This window comes from Gymnoscopelus braueri, assembly GCF_963280865.1.
Source record: "Gymnoscopelus braueri genome assembly, chromosome: 6".
In the NCBI taxonomy this organism is placed as follows: Eukaryota; Metazoa; Chordata; class Actinopteri; order Myctophiformes; family Myctophidae; genus Gymnoscopelus; species Gymnoscopelus braueri.
The window spans coordinates 31,345,203-31,363,624 of record NC_137607.1 but is presented as its reverse complement, the minus strand read 5'-3'; the positions used below and the strand labels follow the sequence as shown (position 1 = coordinate 31,363,624).

Here is an 18,422-nt window from a genome sequence, read left to right as displayed (position 1 = left end):
GTGCGTAGGCCTATCCACCACCACTGAGTTGCCACTCTGATCGCATTCTCTCTCCTGTCTTTTGCATGGCACCCACATCTCGGAGAGCTCTCCCCTTCTCCTGCAACCCACCTTTAAGTAGCCCTCCAATGATCGACGTTTCACGAGAGGCACCTCAAGGTGGGGCTAAATGGTCTATATTCCCAATCATGTCGCGTAGGCGGAGTCTGTCTCTCATACTCCAGCTATGTGCTGCTTGCCAGCCTGTATACTGTACATGACAAAAGCAAGAAGAGGATGGAGTAAGTCAAATTAACCTAGTTACTGTCTCTTAAAAGCCACTTTTTTTAAATAATCACGGCACATAGTCTATTTGACCAGAAAGGATTGAGGATTTGGGATCACACTCCGTGTCTCCGTCGTATTACATAAAACGTGCCCGAATTCATATTTTTTATAGTTGTAGTCAGCCTATCTTTTTCTGCGCCCCACGCACACACACAAGGCAAGGCGGTTCAGATCACATTTCACCCTGAGCTGCTTCGACCAGCTGGGAGAGAAACGAGAGCGATCAGCAGAGAGGGCTTGTTTCTCTTCACCTCCTCCTCCTCCGATACGGGGCTGCTTGGCTTGGCTCGGCTTTGGCGACTCATCCGCGCTCCGTTGTGCGCAATAACGCTCCGTTTCGGAATCTATTATTTCTCTCTTTCTCTTCTCCGGGATTTCAGTGAGATTGACGCCGAAGGCACAGATCCGGTGAGCTGCTGGGATCGAAGAGATGGACGAGCAGCCGCGGTTGATGCATTCTCATTCGGTAGGCATGGCAGGGCACCCCGGCCTGCCGCAACACATGCAGGAGCAAGGCAACGGAGGGACGGACGGCGATGGAAGGAAACATCAGGACATTGGAGACATTTTACAGCAAATCATGACCATCACCGATCAGAGTCTGGACGAAGCCCAAGCCAGGTATGGATTGTGCTGCAGAATTCTCTTGTCCTCGTCCACTGTCAGTAAAAGCAATGTGGCAAAACTATATATACAATTAAAAGAATAAGAAATAAAAAGCAGTGACAATTTTTTTTTTACTTTGAAATTTTAGAAAGCTGTTAGTTTACCGGCACAGAATTCACTTACGCGCTTGAAATAGTCTGTATTCAATTTCAAAAAGGAGCTTTATTGGCATGAGGAAACATACGTTTACATTGCCAAAGCAAGTGTCAAAATGTAATAAATATAAAATAGTCTGTAACAAAACAGAGGAAAAACCACGGCATCATGCACTGCAGCACTTCAACTTAAATCATGACATGACAAGCTGGCTCTTAAAGATCAGACGAGACAAAAAGTCCACACCTAAAGTATGTCAATATCTATTTTCCCCCGTCTTTCTTGCAAGTGTCTTTCATAAAATGTTGACCCTAGAGGCTATTTATGAAACACTTCGCAGCTTCATGTACTAAGACGGATCCGCAGGAATAAATCAATAAAATAATTGGCTACTAATTAATGCGAAATGCAATTAATGAGTGACATCCCAGTGAACCACTGACTCCACGTCTTGCCTGACATGCACGAAGTGAATGTTTACAATGTGAATGTGGTGCACGAATAGGCTACAACATCACTTTCACTTTTTACATACTTTTATTTAATTTTAATAAAATAATTTACCATTTTGGTTTAAGTCAAATTATGTTAGACTGATTTAATTGGTCTGTGACAGTTATGTTTCACATAACACTAACACTATTTTTGTGTGTATTTTACAGTAGCCAACCATCTTCGATCAACAGTTTTGCATTATGGTTAACATGGCTTTCGGTGTCCTTGTTGTAGGCCTATTACACTTTAACAGCCATTAGGGATAAGTAAATCTAATTAATTAATAATGGCCAATGTTTTAGAACAGTTGTTATATATGTTGATTGATTTATTCTTCAAGCCCACTGCATCTATATAGGTTTTCTTAAAGATAAGATTATAAGAATAGCCTATAGTTGGGTCATATTAAGCTGTAGCCTAGGCCCTAGTAGGCTACTATATATTTTTGTATATTGTAAACTTTCTTACAAACAAATTACACACTGTGTTCTCATAGAAAACAAATACAAAATCATTGTAGTCTTATATTGATGGCTTAGAAGTAAAATAGGCTATATAATTCTCTTGCCGGCATTTTAGGTTGCTTACACCAACTTTTGTGTTACAGGAAACACGCTCTGAATTGTCACAGAATGAAGCCTGCTCTTTTTAATGTCTTGTGTGAAATCAAAGAAAAGACAGGTACGTTCACATTTTCAGCAACATTTATTGCTACTCATTCATTCACCCACTTTTACTCTTGTCTAAGGCAACGGTAACCTTGAGATGGAAAATGTAAATTATCTGTATGGCACTGCACTGATAGTGTAATGTCCAAATGTTCTGCTCCAAAACATGCAAGTCACCTTAAGTAGGTGAAATGTGCCCAAGCAATAACTTTTGTTAGATAAAATGTGTGCACAAAATATTGTCTCAGAGTAGCACACAGTGAGTGACAATACTTGTGTGTTACTATTTCAGAGAAATGTTCAAGAAACTGATGTAGGAATCAGGGATGTTTAATCATAACGCTGTTTGGCTTATACATAAACATGTCACTTATGTTACCCTATTTTAAGTACCTTACAATGGGTACAGTGGGAAAATAACCATCCATATAATTGATCATGTCACTAGATGAATTAGACGTTTTGATGTCATCGTTGGATAATATAGAGAATTATTGTGATGTCTCCAACGCTAACCGTCACATCTGGTGAATATGTCTCATTCTATTGAATATTGTGTCCCTCCATTAAAGTAGAGAGTGTGTCACACAAATAATTGCTTGAAGAGAAATGACATAACATAGGAGGCGTAAGTCATGTTTCCAAATCGTTTTCCCCCTGTGACATTTTTGAAATTGGCACAGATAGAATTCAGCGCTCTTCAGATTGATAGCGTGCATCTCATCTTTTTTATTTTTCCCCGTCCTTTTAGACTGACTACTAGGGGAATAGGACTCCTTGAAACTTATGGTGTGAGATATTGAGTTGCTATAGCTGGCTGGTTTAACGTGGGAAGGCGGCCCGCTCTCTGTGTGTTTCACAGTCAAGCGTGTGAAATAAAACGGAATGGTTACAGGATAAATGAGATATCATTTTCACCCTCTCCAAAGTTGCACTAGATTGTACTTCTCTCGCACTGGAGGTTACTACTTGAGCCGTTTGTCATTTTCCTGCCTTTCTTGCATGTGATCTCTCTCTCTGCATGGTGTTTTTTTGCATTGATGTTTTCATTGAAGTTCAATTCCCTGCCTCTGTGCCCCGAAGCCCCATGTAGCTTCCCCCTGAATCGGTCCACTGCCTCAGGAGAGCAGGGGGGCCTTTTGAAGCCTGCTGGCCCTCTCTTCTTTTCTTGTTGTCTTGGTAGGTTTTCGGAGGGGAGTGACACAGCTATGCATAGTGTTTTACTCCCCAGCGTTCCTCGGAGTTCATCCAAAGTTCGGCTCAGCACAGAGTACAAAGTAACTTGGACCCCTTCCTTGGCTGCGCACCCTTTGCTTTTCTCTTTCAGTTGGCAACCCATAAATACACGGTGCAGGTTTCAGAGCTTAAGAGAAAAGATTTGGTGCTTGTCCTGTATTCGTATGCTTTATGTGCTGCATGCAATTCATCAGTGACAGCAGTGAGTTTTACACTGTAAAATCCCGAGTGGTAATTTAACCCTGCAGAGCATACAAATGTAACCGAATAGGGTCCATTCGGTTACATATGTATGCTCTCAGGGTTACAAATGGATACATTTACACTTAGGATTTTGCTGTGTATGCTTTAGTCACAGGCGATGACCCTTGTTGCAGGTTTTACATAGCTGGAACCCTTGTCCTGTGGTTAATACTTTAAAATGTAAAAAAAAGATGTTGAGTAGTTTTGCATCAAATCACCTGTGAAGTCTGCATTAGAATTGACACAAAGCTAGAGAGTCAAAAGAAGTCAATACTTATACTTGCTTTCGTCTGGAATAAGCCTCCTGTTTAGTATGTAATTTGGTGTTCCAGGCTTGCTGCCAAAGTGTAAAAATCATCATCGTGGTCACCACCACCTAAATAGTATATGTGTTTTAAATAGCTCTTCAACTTTGGTTCAGTCTATGCTAGTGAAGCAATGTAAAGGTTGAGGTTACGGCTGGTTTAGCAGTTGGTTTAATGTAAACACTTTCTGTGGAATTCAGAGTATCTTTTATTAGTTATACCAAGAGTAATTTAGCCAGCAATTTGATTATATTGTCGCAAGGAATTTTTAGGAAATAACCTGTGTTATTTATTCACGAGCTATTTACTTTTCATTGGTACATTTTTGATAAAACCCACAGACAGACTTTACCACTTTTAACCTGGCATCCCATTTTTGGGCAGGTCATTATAAGTGAAATTGTAAAACATTTTTTAAAATTGTGAAAATAGTTGATCTACAAGTTCATGATGTGTCGTGTGAGCCTGTAGATTGGCTATTTTCGCTACTTTTGTGCTACAGTGTCATTCGACAAAGTATAAAATAACGTAGAAATAATATTAAAAGGTTTCTGCCCAAGCCCGACACCAACAACATGTTATGTAATTGTTTTCTCTAGAAGACTAGATAGAATATCAGATTTCAAATTTTATAGTGCTACTTCTCCGTAAAATATTTCATTGTTTTCTGTTGAAAATGTATATTTTTGCTATGTTGTGGTTAAAGACACCAGCATCAATGTGTCACGATAAATTGTCTATTTTCATAGAAATTCATAGCATGTTGCTCCCTCTAGTGGTTACGTTATTTTTTATTTAAAAAAAATCTGTTTCGCTTTGGTAATTGTCTAGTAGACAGGCCTGGCAAGTTTAGTTTTAGTGTCCACTTGCAAAAGGTTTCTTACTTTTGTTTGTTTTTGTTTAGCTGCTGATGAATTCTTTTTTGTTGAAAATTTATGTTTTCATTTTAATCGTCAACGACAAGAAAAAAAGATTTTTTAGCAGTGGTGGAAAAAGTACTCAAATGTTTTACTTAAGTAAAAGTATCAATACTGCAATATATAAAAGAAATACTCTGTTACAAGTAAAACTCCGGAATTCAAAATTTACTTAAAAGTACAAAAGTATTAGCATCAAAATGTACTTAAAGTACCAAAAGTAAAAGAACTCATAATGCACAATGTCCCATTTCACAAGTTCAAATGTATTAAAATATTTTGAAAATAGCAGATCTACAAGCACACAATAGCTTGTAGATCAGCTATTTTCAAATGGTCAAAATATACAGCATATAGGGCTGAAGTGGTAATGTTTGTTTTGTGATAATAATCTAAATCTGCAAAGTAACTAGTAACTAAAGCTGTCAAATAATTGTAGTGGAGTAAAAGTACAATATTTGCCTCTGAGATGTAGTGGAGTAGAAGTAAAAGTATTGAAAATTGGAAATACTGATGAAAGTAAAAATATCTAAAAATTGTACTTCAGTACAGTACTTGAGTAAATGTGCTTTGTTACTTAACATTTTTAGGATGTTGGTAATTGATGCTGTCAATGCATTAGTAGTGAATACCGGTCCTAGTATACACTGCTATAGTTTTCCTTTGATACAATGTACTTAACTATTATGGCTTAATCAAAAAAGCTGAACGAAAGGAAAACAGCCTTCTTAATAGTTTCGTTCTATTTTAACTGCTTTCTCAGAGAGTATATTTTTGAATAGAATCTCCTTGATTTTTCTCTCCCCACACTTAAAATTACACATTTTATGTCAGTTTAAAAACACGTCAAAACACACTATCTCTTGTAGTGTTTGCATTTGTTCTAGTCAACTATAATAACCCCAGTACTTTTCTTTACAGTCTGAAGTCACAGGAGATACCACTTTGAATCCAGTTTGGTGCTAACAAGCCCCCCCGCTCTCCCGTCTGCCTCCCTTTGTACCAACTGTCAAACTCGTCCTGTTGCGTCTTTTTAAAATGGCAAGGTTAGCACTGCAACAGCCAAAACACTGTCTGCACTGCATTGCTAGCTTATTCATGCCGCTATATATATTTCTTGGTGTGTAAGAAACATTTTGTGCTTTTCTTTGCAGTGCCCAGACAGTCCACACCACAGTTATGATTTTGCGAGTAATAGAGCTACCATTTTGCCGTGCTGTGTCCATAGACTACACACAGTCAAATCTTCAGTGTTCATTTATCCATTTGTAACTCAGAGAGTATACAAATGTAACCATTTACATTTACATTTGCAGTACATTTGTATATTTTCTGAGTTAAATGAACACAGGATTTGACTGTATCTTCCGTCGGTGGCTGTCCCCATTGCAGCTGACAGCACCTGCAGGACAGAATGCCAGCGTTGATCTAGGACCTGAACTTCTGACCCACTCTGTGTATTTTTACTGGGACGCAGTGAAGGATGGCCAGCAGAAATATTGTGAAGTATAAACAAGCACAATGGTGCGCTTACACCCGAGAGGAAAGGAGGAGGAAGGAACACTTTATTTAAACTAAGGCGTCTTCTTTCTTTTCTTTTTTTGCATCACAGACACTGGTTTCTTTTTTTTCTCTCTTTGCCCAGTTTCATTCCAAGCATATTTTGGTTGTCTTTTTTACTCAAGGAGGAATGCTATTTCTCAGATGCTGTGAATGAGTGTGTGTGCCAGGGAGAACGAGTGTGTGTGTGTGTGTGTGTGTGTGTGTGTGTGTGTGTGTGTGTGTGTGTGTGTGTGTGTGTGTGTGTGTGTGTGTGCGCGCGCGCGCGTGCGTGATGGAGAAAGAGCGTGTGTCTGTGTTTTTACAACAAATGTGAATATGCTGTCTTTAAAACTAGTAAAAGCTACAGGGTAATATACATGTCTACGGAGAAAGTGGCATGTTATTTTATTGAAACAATGGCTTTCCTATCAACACTGTCCATTCAGTTCTACACAGACAGTCCTGACCATATATGTGTTTTTAGGTTTGCTATGCATCTGAAATGCAGAGCAAAGGTAAAAATAGCTCCTTGACAAGGAAAGTTGGAGTTTGCCGTCATTAGTGCATGTGTGCATATCCTAGCAGTACCGCTGTGCTATGAGAGGCTCTGACAGGGACTTTCCAAAAATACATTCAAACAATTTGACTCCTCTGCTATTGGTCCATGAAACCCTAACCTTTCAACTGAATTCTATAACTTTATGGCCTGGTATATTTAGGCACATATCATATAAATATGACACAACTCAATCTGAGCCTCAACTATCTGTCAGTGTGCTCTATCTACAGTATGTATGTACAGTATGTATCACTCCATCTGTCTACTGTATCCAACTATTATTTAGTATTGTAATATAAAATAACATGAATAAAATATAACATTATGTTATATTATACATATAGTATAGCTAATTTAATCCATGAATAGAGGATAGGTGAAAACAGGTCAGGTGGTATATGTATTATATGTTGTTCTTGTTACTTTTTACGTGGCACTAAATAGTTTTCGTTGCACTTTATTTACGTGACCATTTACCCTGTCATTTCTTGGCTACTAGCGTTCATGACACTTTACTCCGATGTTGCATTTATTAAGTCGCTCTGGCTAAGAGCTTCTGCTAAAGTTGTAAAATTATACACGTTATTTTTGTACTGAAATACATATAAGTATGACTACTTTCTTTCGCACTGTCAATTTTTGGTTTTGATTGATGAAAAGGCCGCTTTAGATAAGCAAATGCTTGACAAACTGATTTGGAAAATGATCTGCCTTGACCTCTGTAAACACTTGGCCAACATCATAAATCTCTACCAGCCCCAAACAAAACCACTCCTTGAGTGAGCTGCTCAGTAAATATGCTGCTCTGACTTGCTGTTGAATTTTCTTCCTCTCAACCTCAACAAAAGGCCAACTTTCTCGTGGCCTCTGTTTGAACAGTGTAAGGTTTCACGCCTAGGGGATCCTCCATTTATAAAAATGACTGGCTGGGTGATGTAATGTTATTTTTTGAAGGGTGAAAATAGGGTGTTTTACAGAGGGCAGGCGAGTAATGTTTGACGGGATGAAATGAGCCAGAGATCTGATTATGGGTTGTGGGGGGTGGGAGGTTGTGGGGGTATGGAGTCCTACGCTATATTGAATTGTCAGTCCATTCACATGTTTGGCATCTGCCTATTTGTATTGTAGAGGTATGAACTTGCCTCTGCCCGGCATGTCATTGTGTAAACAGATGACGTCAGCCGTCATAATCACCAGAAAGAAACTGGTAGGATTTATGTCCAAGTGCAGAGGAATGGGTGATTTGTCTTTTTAACCACATTAACCTTAGCGTCCCTATTCTGGGTATACGTCATAGTAGGCGAACATTCTGCAAAATAAATCAAACATTCTACAAAAATGTAGACACGTTGTGAGCTTTTAGATAGCCTATTTTCTAGACCAGGGGTTCTCAAAATTCTCTATTCTAGGATCCCATATTATGGGGAAATCTTTGGGTGACCCCACACTTTTTTTCTTTTTTCAGTTGTCAATGTGCGATCCTACCGCCACCTTCCTGTGACCCCAATTGGGGTCCCGACCCATAGGTTGAGATCCTTTGGTGTAAAGGGAAAAAAGGAAGGGGCCAAGTGTAGACCCCTGGGCACCCCAATCAACGAAGTATACATTGTTTAAGAGTTTTTTTTAGCTTAGCCAAGGGTTGCGTCTTCAGTTTTTGAATCTAATGCCTGATACAGGTACGGTACTGCTGTGTGTAGTTCTACCCACAGTACCACATGGCTTACTATCAAGACCACTGGTTTAGAGAAACCCTCCCAAGGAATATTTCTGTATTTCAGTGGGAGGAATGCAGGGCTTGTAGAGAACCAACGTAAATGTAAACTAGCAGGTCGTAAAAAGTTTATTTTCACAATATCGTCGATCCCAAGGAGATGTTCAGTACAGCAGATGTCGGCTGAGATATATGGGCAAGGGTCATAGATGTACAGTATTGTCAGTCACACAGCTGCGCGTCCTTTCTAGTCTTTTTAAGTCTCTGGCCGGAGAGGATTCAAATATGTGCGCCTTTTGTCTCCCTTTCATCCTTCCTCCACTGTGCTGATACAGCAGCATTCACAGAGGGATGGGGGAGGGGGGTTGGGGTGCCAATCTAGCTGCCACAGCTGTTTCCCCAATCTCTCTGCTTAATCATCCACTGAGAGGAAGAGCTAAGATCTAATTCTGCCCGGAGGATCGCGGCATTACGGGCAAAATGGAACAAATGGGGCAAGCTGTATGTTTTGAGTAACCACTTTCAGCATGGGGTCCCTATATTTTTTGAGCATGTCATCATAGTAAAATAGCCGATCTGCAAGTGACACCGTCGTATGACAAAGTATAAGTCAGGCTTAAGTGGTTTACCACCCAAGGGTGCCTACTGGCTCCTTTTAATGGCATTTGTTGTCCAACCGTCGTCACAATCAGAGTTTGAGTGACAGTACAGCAAGTGGTGTGTTGATATCATTTACGGTATAGAACAACGTGGTTACGTTATAAATTATGCAAATTGTCAGTCGCCTAATTGATACATGTTAATCATATTAAGGAGCTTAATTATAGGAATCTTACTGCGCTGCGATTTGGTAATTAACAGTGACATCACATTTACAAGGAACGTGATCTATTTTTTCACTTTACAGGATAAGTTGTTCCACCATTATCATGCCCTCTCATCCTGATTATAGTGAAAAGGACAAATGGAGAGTATTTATTTTCTATAAAATCGAGCTGACTGAAAATATGTGAATTTCCCCTCCTCTTTCTGGGTCAGTGAAACAATGTTCATATACTGTAAAATTAAATTAAAATGAAGTCACATTTAGCTCCTACCAGTCCTCTGCCAGTGTGGAAGCATGCAAGATGGAGACAAGTGGACTGGTAAATGAGCGCAGGCCACTAGCATTCACCAGACTAGTGGACTCCTGTGCTCAAACCCAAGAAATTACTGCTCAGAAATCACAGCACTCCCAGTTGCTCCAATCAAGTGGTCTGCAATCTCAATCCCTCTAGATTTGGCCAGCCTTTTTTTTTTTCTTTTTTTTTTTTTTCTTCGTACCAGCCTCCTTAATATGTTACGAATTTAATCAAGTCCGCAAATTTGTTATGCACGTTAAATTGAACACGCAACGGCATATGCGAGTGTGGTTGCCATACCAACCCCCCCAGGAGTTCATTTTCCATAATGTAGTGTTTGGAATCTCATTTCCTACCACTCTCCCCTGCTGCTATACGCAGACGCCACCTCCAGGCCTCTTCTGTACGTACGCTACCAATGAGCCTTTCACACACCGGGGAAAGAGAGGGAGAGATAGGGAGAGAGACAGAGAGAGAGAGAGAGAGAGGGAGACAGCTGGGGAGAGAGAGAGAGAGAGAGAGAGAGAGAACGCTTGTGGGAGAGAGAGATATGGTGAACAAGAGATGGAGAGGGGGAGAGAAGGAGGAGTGAGAGAGAGAAATAGCAGGAGAGAGGGAGATATGGTAAATGAGAGAGAGAGGGTGAGAGAGAGAGAGAGAGAGAGAGAGAGAGAGAGAGAGAGAGAGAGAGAGAGAGAGAGAGAGAGGCCTCTCTCCACGTAGTGGAAATGACACAAATTAATATACACTACTTAAACCAGACCAAGATTAATGGTTCCCTTTCGCCGCAGCTTAGTCCCACTGTCAGTTGCCGGGTGCTCGTTGGACAAAATCAACACTAATCAACATTTATTCCACTTTTGCCCTGGGCCCTCAAGGAGTCTGGCGGGACCGTGCCCCCCCCCCCAACCCCCCATCCCCCCCCCCCCCACCACCCCACCACCTTCCAGCAATCCAGGCAGCCCTCCCCTCCCTTCCTCCGTCCGTCTCGCTACGCTTTTCACCTCTCATCCAGCTCCTCCATACATCACCCTCCTCACGCCGCTCCTCCTAGGCTCCTCTGAGGAGAGTGCTGCGCCCCTTCCTATCAGGACACATTAGAGTCATGATAGATTTTCTCTTTTCATTTGCATCTGATATTTAACACAGCAAAGCAGTTGCTCTGTCACTTTACAGTAAACCTGTGTGTGTGTGTGTGTGTCTGTCTGTGTGTGTGTAAAATCCTGAGTGTTCATTTAAACTCTGAGAGTGTACAAATGGAACCAAATGGACCCTCACGGGTCCATTTGGTTCCATTTGTACACTCTCAGAGGTACCGCTCCGTTTTTGTTTGCATACGCATCTTGTGTGTCTGTGTGCCTGAGCTCGTGTCTGTGCATAACATTTTAGGCAGTCACCCCGGTCGCTAATCTTATCTCCACTCAGCTACCGTTGCATTATCAGAAACAGGATGTGCAGTCATTATTATATCTATGTCACTTAAATGTACTGTACAGGTCTAGATTTTCCCTGGGAACCTGAGATTCCCGTTTGTCACAGTAAAGACAATAGTGATTGGACAGGACACCTATCCATGCAGTAAAAAAGCACCATTGCATATTTACAAAATTAGCATCATATCTTTTCACAGTTGAAGTGTACGGTAGTGCTTTCCAAGAAATTGTACATTTATGCGTTACACGTACAATGTACAGACCTCTTATTAAGCACATTGTAAATTTGCTTTTGGTTTGGTCATAGATCGTTGATCTGGATGTCTCCTATTATTCTGTAGTAATCTTAGCCAAGAATACATTTTTCTTCCACCACAGCTAGTCAACATTGTCTTTTCATCCCATAGGTGCAGACAAACAGTTGATTAGAGATCATGTTTATTAATAAGAGAAACCTCAGGAGTTACCATGGTACTGTATGTGTTGCTTAGCCTTAGATATCAAAGGAAATTCCCCCAGATTTAATTATGTTTTCACCAGTCGTGTAGAAAAGAATGATCGCATTTCAAGGTCTGAGGCAGAGCTATTAACCTTTGAAAAGATATCTTTACCCCAGGATATTTTGGTCTGTATTATTAGGGAGCATTCACTACTGTCTCCCATAGACGAGTTCATCACGCCACTCAATTTGTGATTTCACGGATGTACAGCAGAGAATGAATGAAGGTGGCAGTGACTAAACTGCTGCATGAGGATTTTCTGTTTGACGTACTGTACACTTTGTGGTATGGAGCTCCTGGCAACACTGTAATATGAGGCTCATTTAATTAACTGCGTAAACAAAACCGATTGAGTTCAATTGCACGAATCCAGTCTGTACAAGATATTACAGAGTATTGGGTTCTCTTGCTTCTATTCTTGGGAGATAAAAAGGTGATACTAGAAATCACCTGCATTCCTATGTCGAGTTGTAATTCTTCTAAATGTACACTGAAAGAGATCAAGTTGGCTTCTTTGAAGTACGGTTATAATTTCTTCATTTGCTCAAATCCATGCAGACTGTTATTCATTGCATACCATGTCACTGGCAATTCAAAGACAAAGTTCCTTCTGCTCATCATCTCCTATTTAGCCTGTTACTCCATACAGTAGCCTGTTGGAAGCATACACCATCACTGGAAACTGTGTGTTTTCTGTTTTAGTCATAGAATAGCTTACTTGTTCAGTCCCATGCAATAACTTTGATAACTGGCAGGAAGTTCCCAGACAAGTAGGTTTTTTTTTCTGATCAATGCAGTCAACAGGAACCATGTGGTTCATGAAGGACCTGTAAATCTTCAAGTAGCTGTAAGCCTTTATGAAACACACACTGTGTATGAAACCAAAAGCATCCATCAGCCAGAACCGCTCGAGTGTTTACAACTTCACTGAATGTTCAAAGGAGATTTCAAACTAGGCGAATTAAAGGGGGCGAGTTACGAATAATGGCTAACGACACTCCACCCAATGTGAAATGTGCAATGGAATTTAAAGCAAAAAGTGCAAACAAATTACGGAGCCAATAATATAGAGGAAACACTGCTGTTACTATGCTTTAAATAATAATAATATACAGTATACTCGCTATTATGTTTGCTCTTTCATGGCTAAATGTAACAAATCCTTCTGTCATTCTAAAACAATATAATATTCATGGCATTTGTCCACAGCTTGAACTTAGCTCTAACTACGACTCACAATGTACTTGACATTAACCACTTCCTATATATTTTGTTGATCTCAGTGGTCTATATTTGACCCGTGCTTTTTCCCTCTACACCAAATCTGTTTGCGGAAAATAGTTAATCTACAGTACTTGCTCACAACGCTTGTAGATCTATTTTTGTTGAATGTTTGGCTATTTTTGCCGAACGTTTGCCTATTATGACCTGCCCAGAGAGGGATGCTAGGGTTCATATTGTTAATGCTGACCATTTTCCAAAGCATGACATGGATTGTTAGGTTTTTTTAGGAAGTTGTTGGATTTCATTCATTTCAGTACAGTATGAGAACTTGCAGAGACTTGAACCTTGCTTGAACTACTGTAAGTAATCCAGCATGAATGTCATGGTGGGTAATTTCTTTGTCAAAGTTATGTTATCATTGTGTTTTGAAAAGTCGAGCCAAAATTAGTCCCTTGAGTAACTAAAATGTCCTTTTATCAAACGTTGACTCAATTATTCCGGTACGTTTGGAAATGTTTGGATGACTTTGGAAAAAATGTAAACATGCAAAAAAAGGAAGCCATTAATTTAAAAAATGGTCTATGTTCATCTATGTATGATATTATGGTTGATGTTGTGAATAGGCAATGACACGATGTTAGATGAAAGGCACATGCATGTTGCAACTTCATTTAAATTCATACTGTATAACATCATGACAAGTTTTCACATAACTTCAAATGGCCATCCCCATTATGATCTGAACGATCTGGCCAGAGAAAATAAATAATAAGCTTGGGAAATGCTAAACCCCTATCTTTTGGAACTACTCATTCATACACACTGTGTATTCATTTAATGAGAGTGCACAAAGGGTCCATTTGGTTCCATTTGTGCACTCTCATAGATACAAAGGAGTAAGGTTCCATTTGATTCCATTTGTACACTCTCAGGGGTTACAAATGGGTAAGTGTCCATTGGGTTCCGTGTGTACACTCTCAGGGTTAAATTAACACTCAGGATTTCACAGTGTAGGCGTTGTTATGGCACCAACTGTCCTCACTGGATTGGTACCAAGTGCTTTGTCAGTCTGTGTCTCAGGTGCCAATCTATGGCTCCCAAAATAAACTGCCGTGCAACATGGCAGGACAGAAAAATGTAGAAGGCGCATGTTGGGCCCCGTGCCCCCTGAAAGGAAACAAATGTTCCGGAGCAGAAATGCATTGTGGTTTTGGACGACGTCCCAGTGCAGACGCCAGTGACATGGTGGGGAACTTTTAGCACGGAGGGTGGCGGGCTGCACCAATGAGCGGCATTCAAAACACAAGTGGATCAAACATAGAAAACCAAGACTTGGAGGTTTTCTTTAATGTGTTATTTAATTACCGACATTATGTGCTTAGCCTTAAAAAGCTGCTTTGTTTTTTTTTTGTTTTTGTTTTTGGTATGATTCTCATTTCACTGTGGACCTGTTGAGATTATTTTTTCAACAACCCTTTGTTCTCCGCCAAGGTCCTTCTCCAGAAATAGATTATGCTTACTGTAGTAGACCATCTTCCTGCTTCACAAATGGTCCGTCATTTTCTCTCTCTCTCTCTCTCTCTCTCTCGCTCTCTCTCTCTCTCTCTCTCTCTCTCTCTCTCTCTCTCTCTCTCTCTGTGGTGCCGTGTTACACCTTTTTGGTCTGGGAAGGAGAGTGTAAAAACAAAGGATGTGCGATGGATTGAAGGCCGTGGTGAAAGGATGTAAAAGAGTGGTGAGCGTGTGGTGAGGCGAATCCCAGAAACATCTAGCCTATTGCCAAATTCTGACCACCCAGGCAGTCTCTGCCTGGTCAGATCTCTGTCCAGACCACAATGTGCAGCCTTTCGTTCCAGAGCTATAGCTGGCATGGCATTTTTATGGCTAGTGGCTTGAACTAAAGGTGGGAGTCACAGGGGCTTGAAATGAAGGTTCAGCTATAAGCCACGTAATGATGCCCCAGTAGCTAATCTGCAGACAAAGGAAGTGGCTCCAAGACACCAAGAGACAGTTATACAGTATGATAGGTGCATGCTGCAGAATAAAGCCTGATTTACACATAGTCGTATGACGGTGTCTCTCGCCGAAATAGCCGCGTCACATCGCTACGGGTTGTGAGCTTGTAGATCGACTATTTTCGTATAGATTAAGCATAGCAACAAGCAAGCAAGCGCATATAATGTTGTCACACTAGACATAGACAGACAGTGTTATTGGTATACAATGTCAGTTGACTGCCCTTTCGTTGGGTTTTCCCACCCCTTATAAATTCCCATTGCCACTGTTCTGTAGCACTACCTCTGCTGTGTAGAGATTTTGTTGATAACTTAATATTCCCACGACAGTGATGAGATAAGAAGGTTTTTAGGAGTTTGGAGGATAGCGTAACCTTGATAAAACGCTTGTCTCAATGACATTGATTTTTACCATCCATCTTCATCCGATATGAAGTATGCAAATGCAAGCCATCGGCTGGGAGTGGAGTACAGTGGTGTTAAATGGGCCATTTCAAATGTTCTTTGTACCATGCTGACTTCCAAATTCACTGTCATCCAGTTCTGGTGCATGTCGAAGCATTTTCTCCCCCCCACCCTCCTCCTTTGAATACTCGATCCCTCCCTCCGTCTTTTTTATGGTATATATCTCACTCCATTTCCTTAGCTTCCTCTTCTTCTCTCCTTTCCTTCTCGTCCCCCTTTTTTCCCTCCAATTTCTCCCCTCCATTTTTCCCTCAGCATTTTCTCTGTGCCCTCTCCTTGCTTGCCATACAAATTAGGTGTGTACTGACAGTGTCAGTACGGCTACTCATAAAATATTAACAGCGTGTAGAGAATTTTACATTGCTACATTCCTCTTCATTTTTAACTATGTCAGCACAGGCTGTGCAACATTTATTTGTGTGAGTTCAGGACAGGAGGCTATTACCCTACTAGCTGTTTTTCCCCCCTCTCTGGATGGTGTCCATCAACGTGCTACTAGCCCTTTGCTAGTTGTTAATTTAACTCTGAGAGTGTACAAATGGACCCAAATCCATTTGGTTCCAATTGTACACTCTGAGAGTTATAGACCTGTAAGGGTCCATTTGGTTTCATTTGTTTTTACAGTGTAGTCTATCCCCCTTGCATATCCTTCCTTGCCAATGGAAGAGCCTCAATGCTTTGAGCTTTATTTATTTGTACCCACTTATGTGAATATGGGCTGTAATTATTTCCTTAGGTTTAAGATCTTGGGGGTGCAGTGAGGTGTTTATATTGGGGCTTTATGAAGCCAGCATTTATCCTTTTTATGTGAAAGGTAAGACTAGACACTTTTCAACCAAACCCTGTACCCATACAGTGTTATGGGTAGCTGTTAAAATGTCTCCATGATTGGCTAGTGTTGAACAGATGGGATTTGACATATCATTTTAGTCATAACCTTTAATGAGTGTGATAAACAAATATATGGGCTCAATTAGAAGTTAAGCATGCACGATAGCAATACACCCCCCCTCCCCATGCCACCACCCTCCCTCTTTTAACATAAAAGGAGGAACATATGAAGGATTGTTCTGCATGCCAGTGTCTGAGAGGTGTCAGGCTTTACAGATTTATCTGCAGATGCTATGATTTGGCTTCTCCTTTTACATTTTCTCGTTGTTGTTTTTTTCATGACTGGTCTCCAAGCACATTGAGCCTGGTGGGCGGGGATGGTCCCTCTGTCTGCCTTTTTTGTTGGATGGCCCCTATAAAGATGGAACTGTCAATCATTCCTGGGTTCCAGAGTCCTCAGGAGCAGCCTGTGGTCTCACAGAGGGGATGGGAACAATGACTTTTGTCGCCACACACACACGTGACGTTTCATGGCGACTGTTTCGCAGCGTGTCGCGCGTTGATTCAATTCATCATTTCAATTTGAATGAGGCTCGAGAGGCACGCAGGGGGTTCCATGAAAAATTCAATTATGCCATATACAGATTACAGCCAGGTCATACATGCTCTCTTTTTAATCTTTTGGCCTTGTTTAAAGCCACTGAATGTTAACATAGATTACCTAGAGAGCAGAGGAAGGGAACCATTATAGTAATTTATTTTGTATTGTATCACACACTCATTTGCAAGCAATTTCCCATTCCGGGTTCTTCGACAAATTTCCCTTGAAAAGTGTATACGGAAACTTGTTTACTGTAGCTGTGCGTAAGAAGCCAAATGAAATCGCATTCTATTGCGAAGGTGCAGCCTAGAAAATATTATGTCTGCAATTGCTTTGTTGCTGTAAAAAAAATAAATGGAGGAAAATTACTTAATGAGGTGTATCCTCCTCTCTTATCATACGTGGCGGGGGCTTCCTCTCCCCTCGGCTAATGATGATGTGTGGTGCAGGTACCTGTCAGCAAGGCATGATTAATTAAAAGGAAAACTAGGCCAATTTGTCATATCCTTCTGACTATGGTCAGAGAGCAAGGCGAGTTGCACCGGCACCTCCTCCCCGTCTGCACATCGATGCCTCGAACCCGTTTTCGTCCTGTAGCGAATTTCAGTCGCAGCCGCACTGATAAAACAAACACAGTTATAGCCCCAGTGCCAAAGCTCAGACATCCTAAAACTCCTGCCTGATGTCTGAGAGGTCTTGGCAGCTCCGGGGGAGCGGTTATCAGCGGCTCGCTTCTGACAGCCTCAACACGGACCTGATAACAATTAGGAGACGGCTGGACACTCCGAATGGCGCTCCGAAATATGTGTGTGTGTGTGTGTGTGTGTGTGTGTGCCAAGCAGGGATGTCATAATGAAGAGCAGAGGCCCGTGGAGTAGATTGGTAGAGGGGCACAGATGCAGCCGGGGGGGCGGCTAGCGCTGTGGTGTTCGGGCCAATTTTGAAAGTCTCCGGAATGGGCTGCAGAGCAACACGCTGGAGGGAGGCAGGGTGGGAAAGCCGGTCGACATTGAAATGCAAAAGGTGAATTGGATGCTCCGCGTTTGTGTTTTTTGAGGTTCCTTCGTGCAATCAGCGTCACCGTGAACTCTGCAGCTTTGCAATCAATCAGGCTGCACACATATACAGTACAGGTCGAGGCTGCAGGCAGGGCCTTGATGCCTGATTTATACTTGGTTTTGGTTGTCGCACACCGAAAATAGCCGATCTACAACACAACACATTGTGAGCTTGTAGATCAGCTATTTTCAGTGTACGACACCAGCTTGCATCTAAGTATAAATCAGTCTTGTGTATATGCAGAGAGCAGGAGACTTGTTTGTGTTGGACTGCAGGATTGCTCCCAGTGTGCAGCCTGGCCCTTGTCAGTGGCTCTGTCATATCCGTCTCAGGCCTGTCCCGACAGCCAGCCAGGGCTGCCACGTCACAAAGGAGGCCTCGTCCTGGGAGAGACAGGTGTCAGCACCC

General features: G+C 41.4%; 1 protein-coding gene across 2 annotated transcripts in view; it reads left to right on the top strand.

Moving 5' to 3' along the window:
* Positions 1–296: 296 nt before the first annotated feature.
* The window catches only part of LOC308086274 (pre-B-cell leukemia transcription factor 1), a 60,243-nt gene continuing 42,117 nt past the window's right edge, over positions 297–18,422 (top strand). For both annotated transcript variants that reach the window (XM_080429753.1, XM_080429752.1), the window contains exons 1-2: positions 297–948; positions 2,192–2,265. In XM_080429753.1, the coding sequence (XP_080285879.1) occupies positions 758–948; positions 2,192–2,265 (265 nt within the window). In that variant the 5' untranslated portion in view covers positions 297–757. The remainder of the gene's footprint in view (positions 949–2,191; positions 2,266–18,422) is intronic.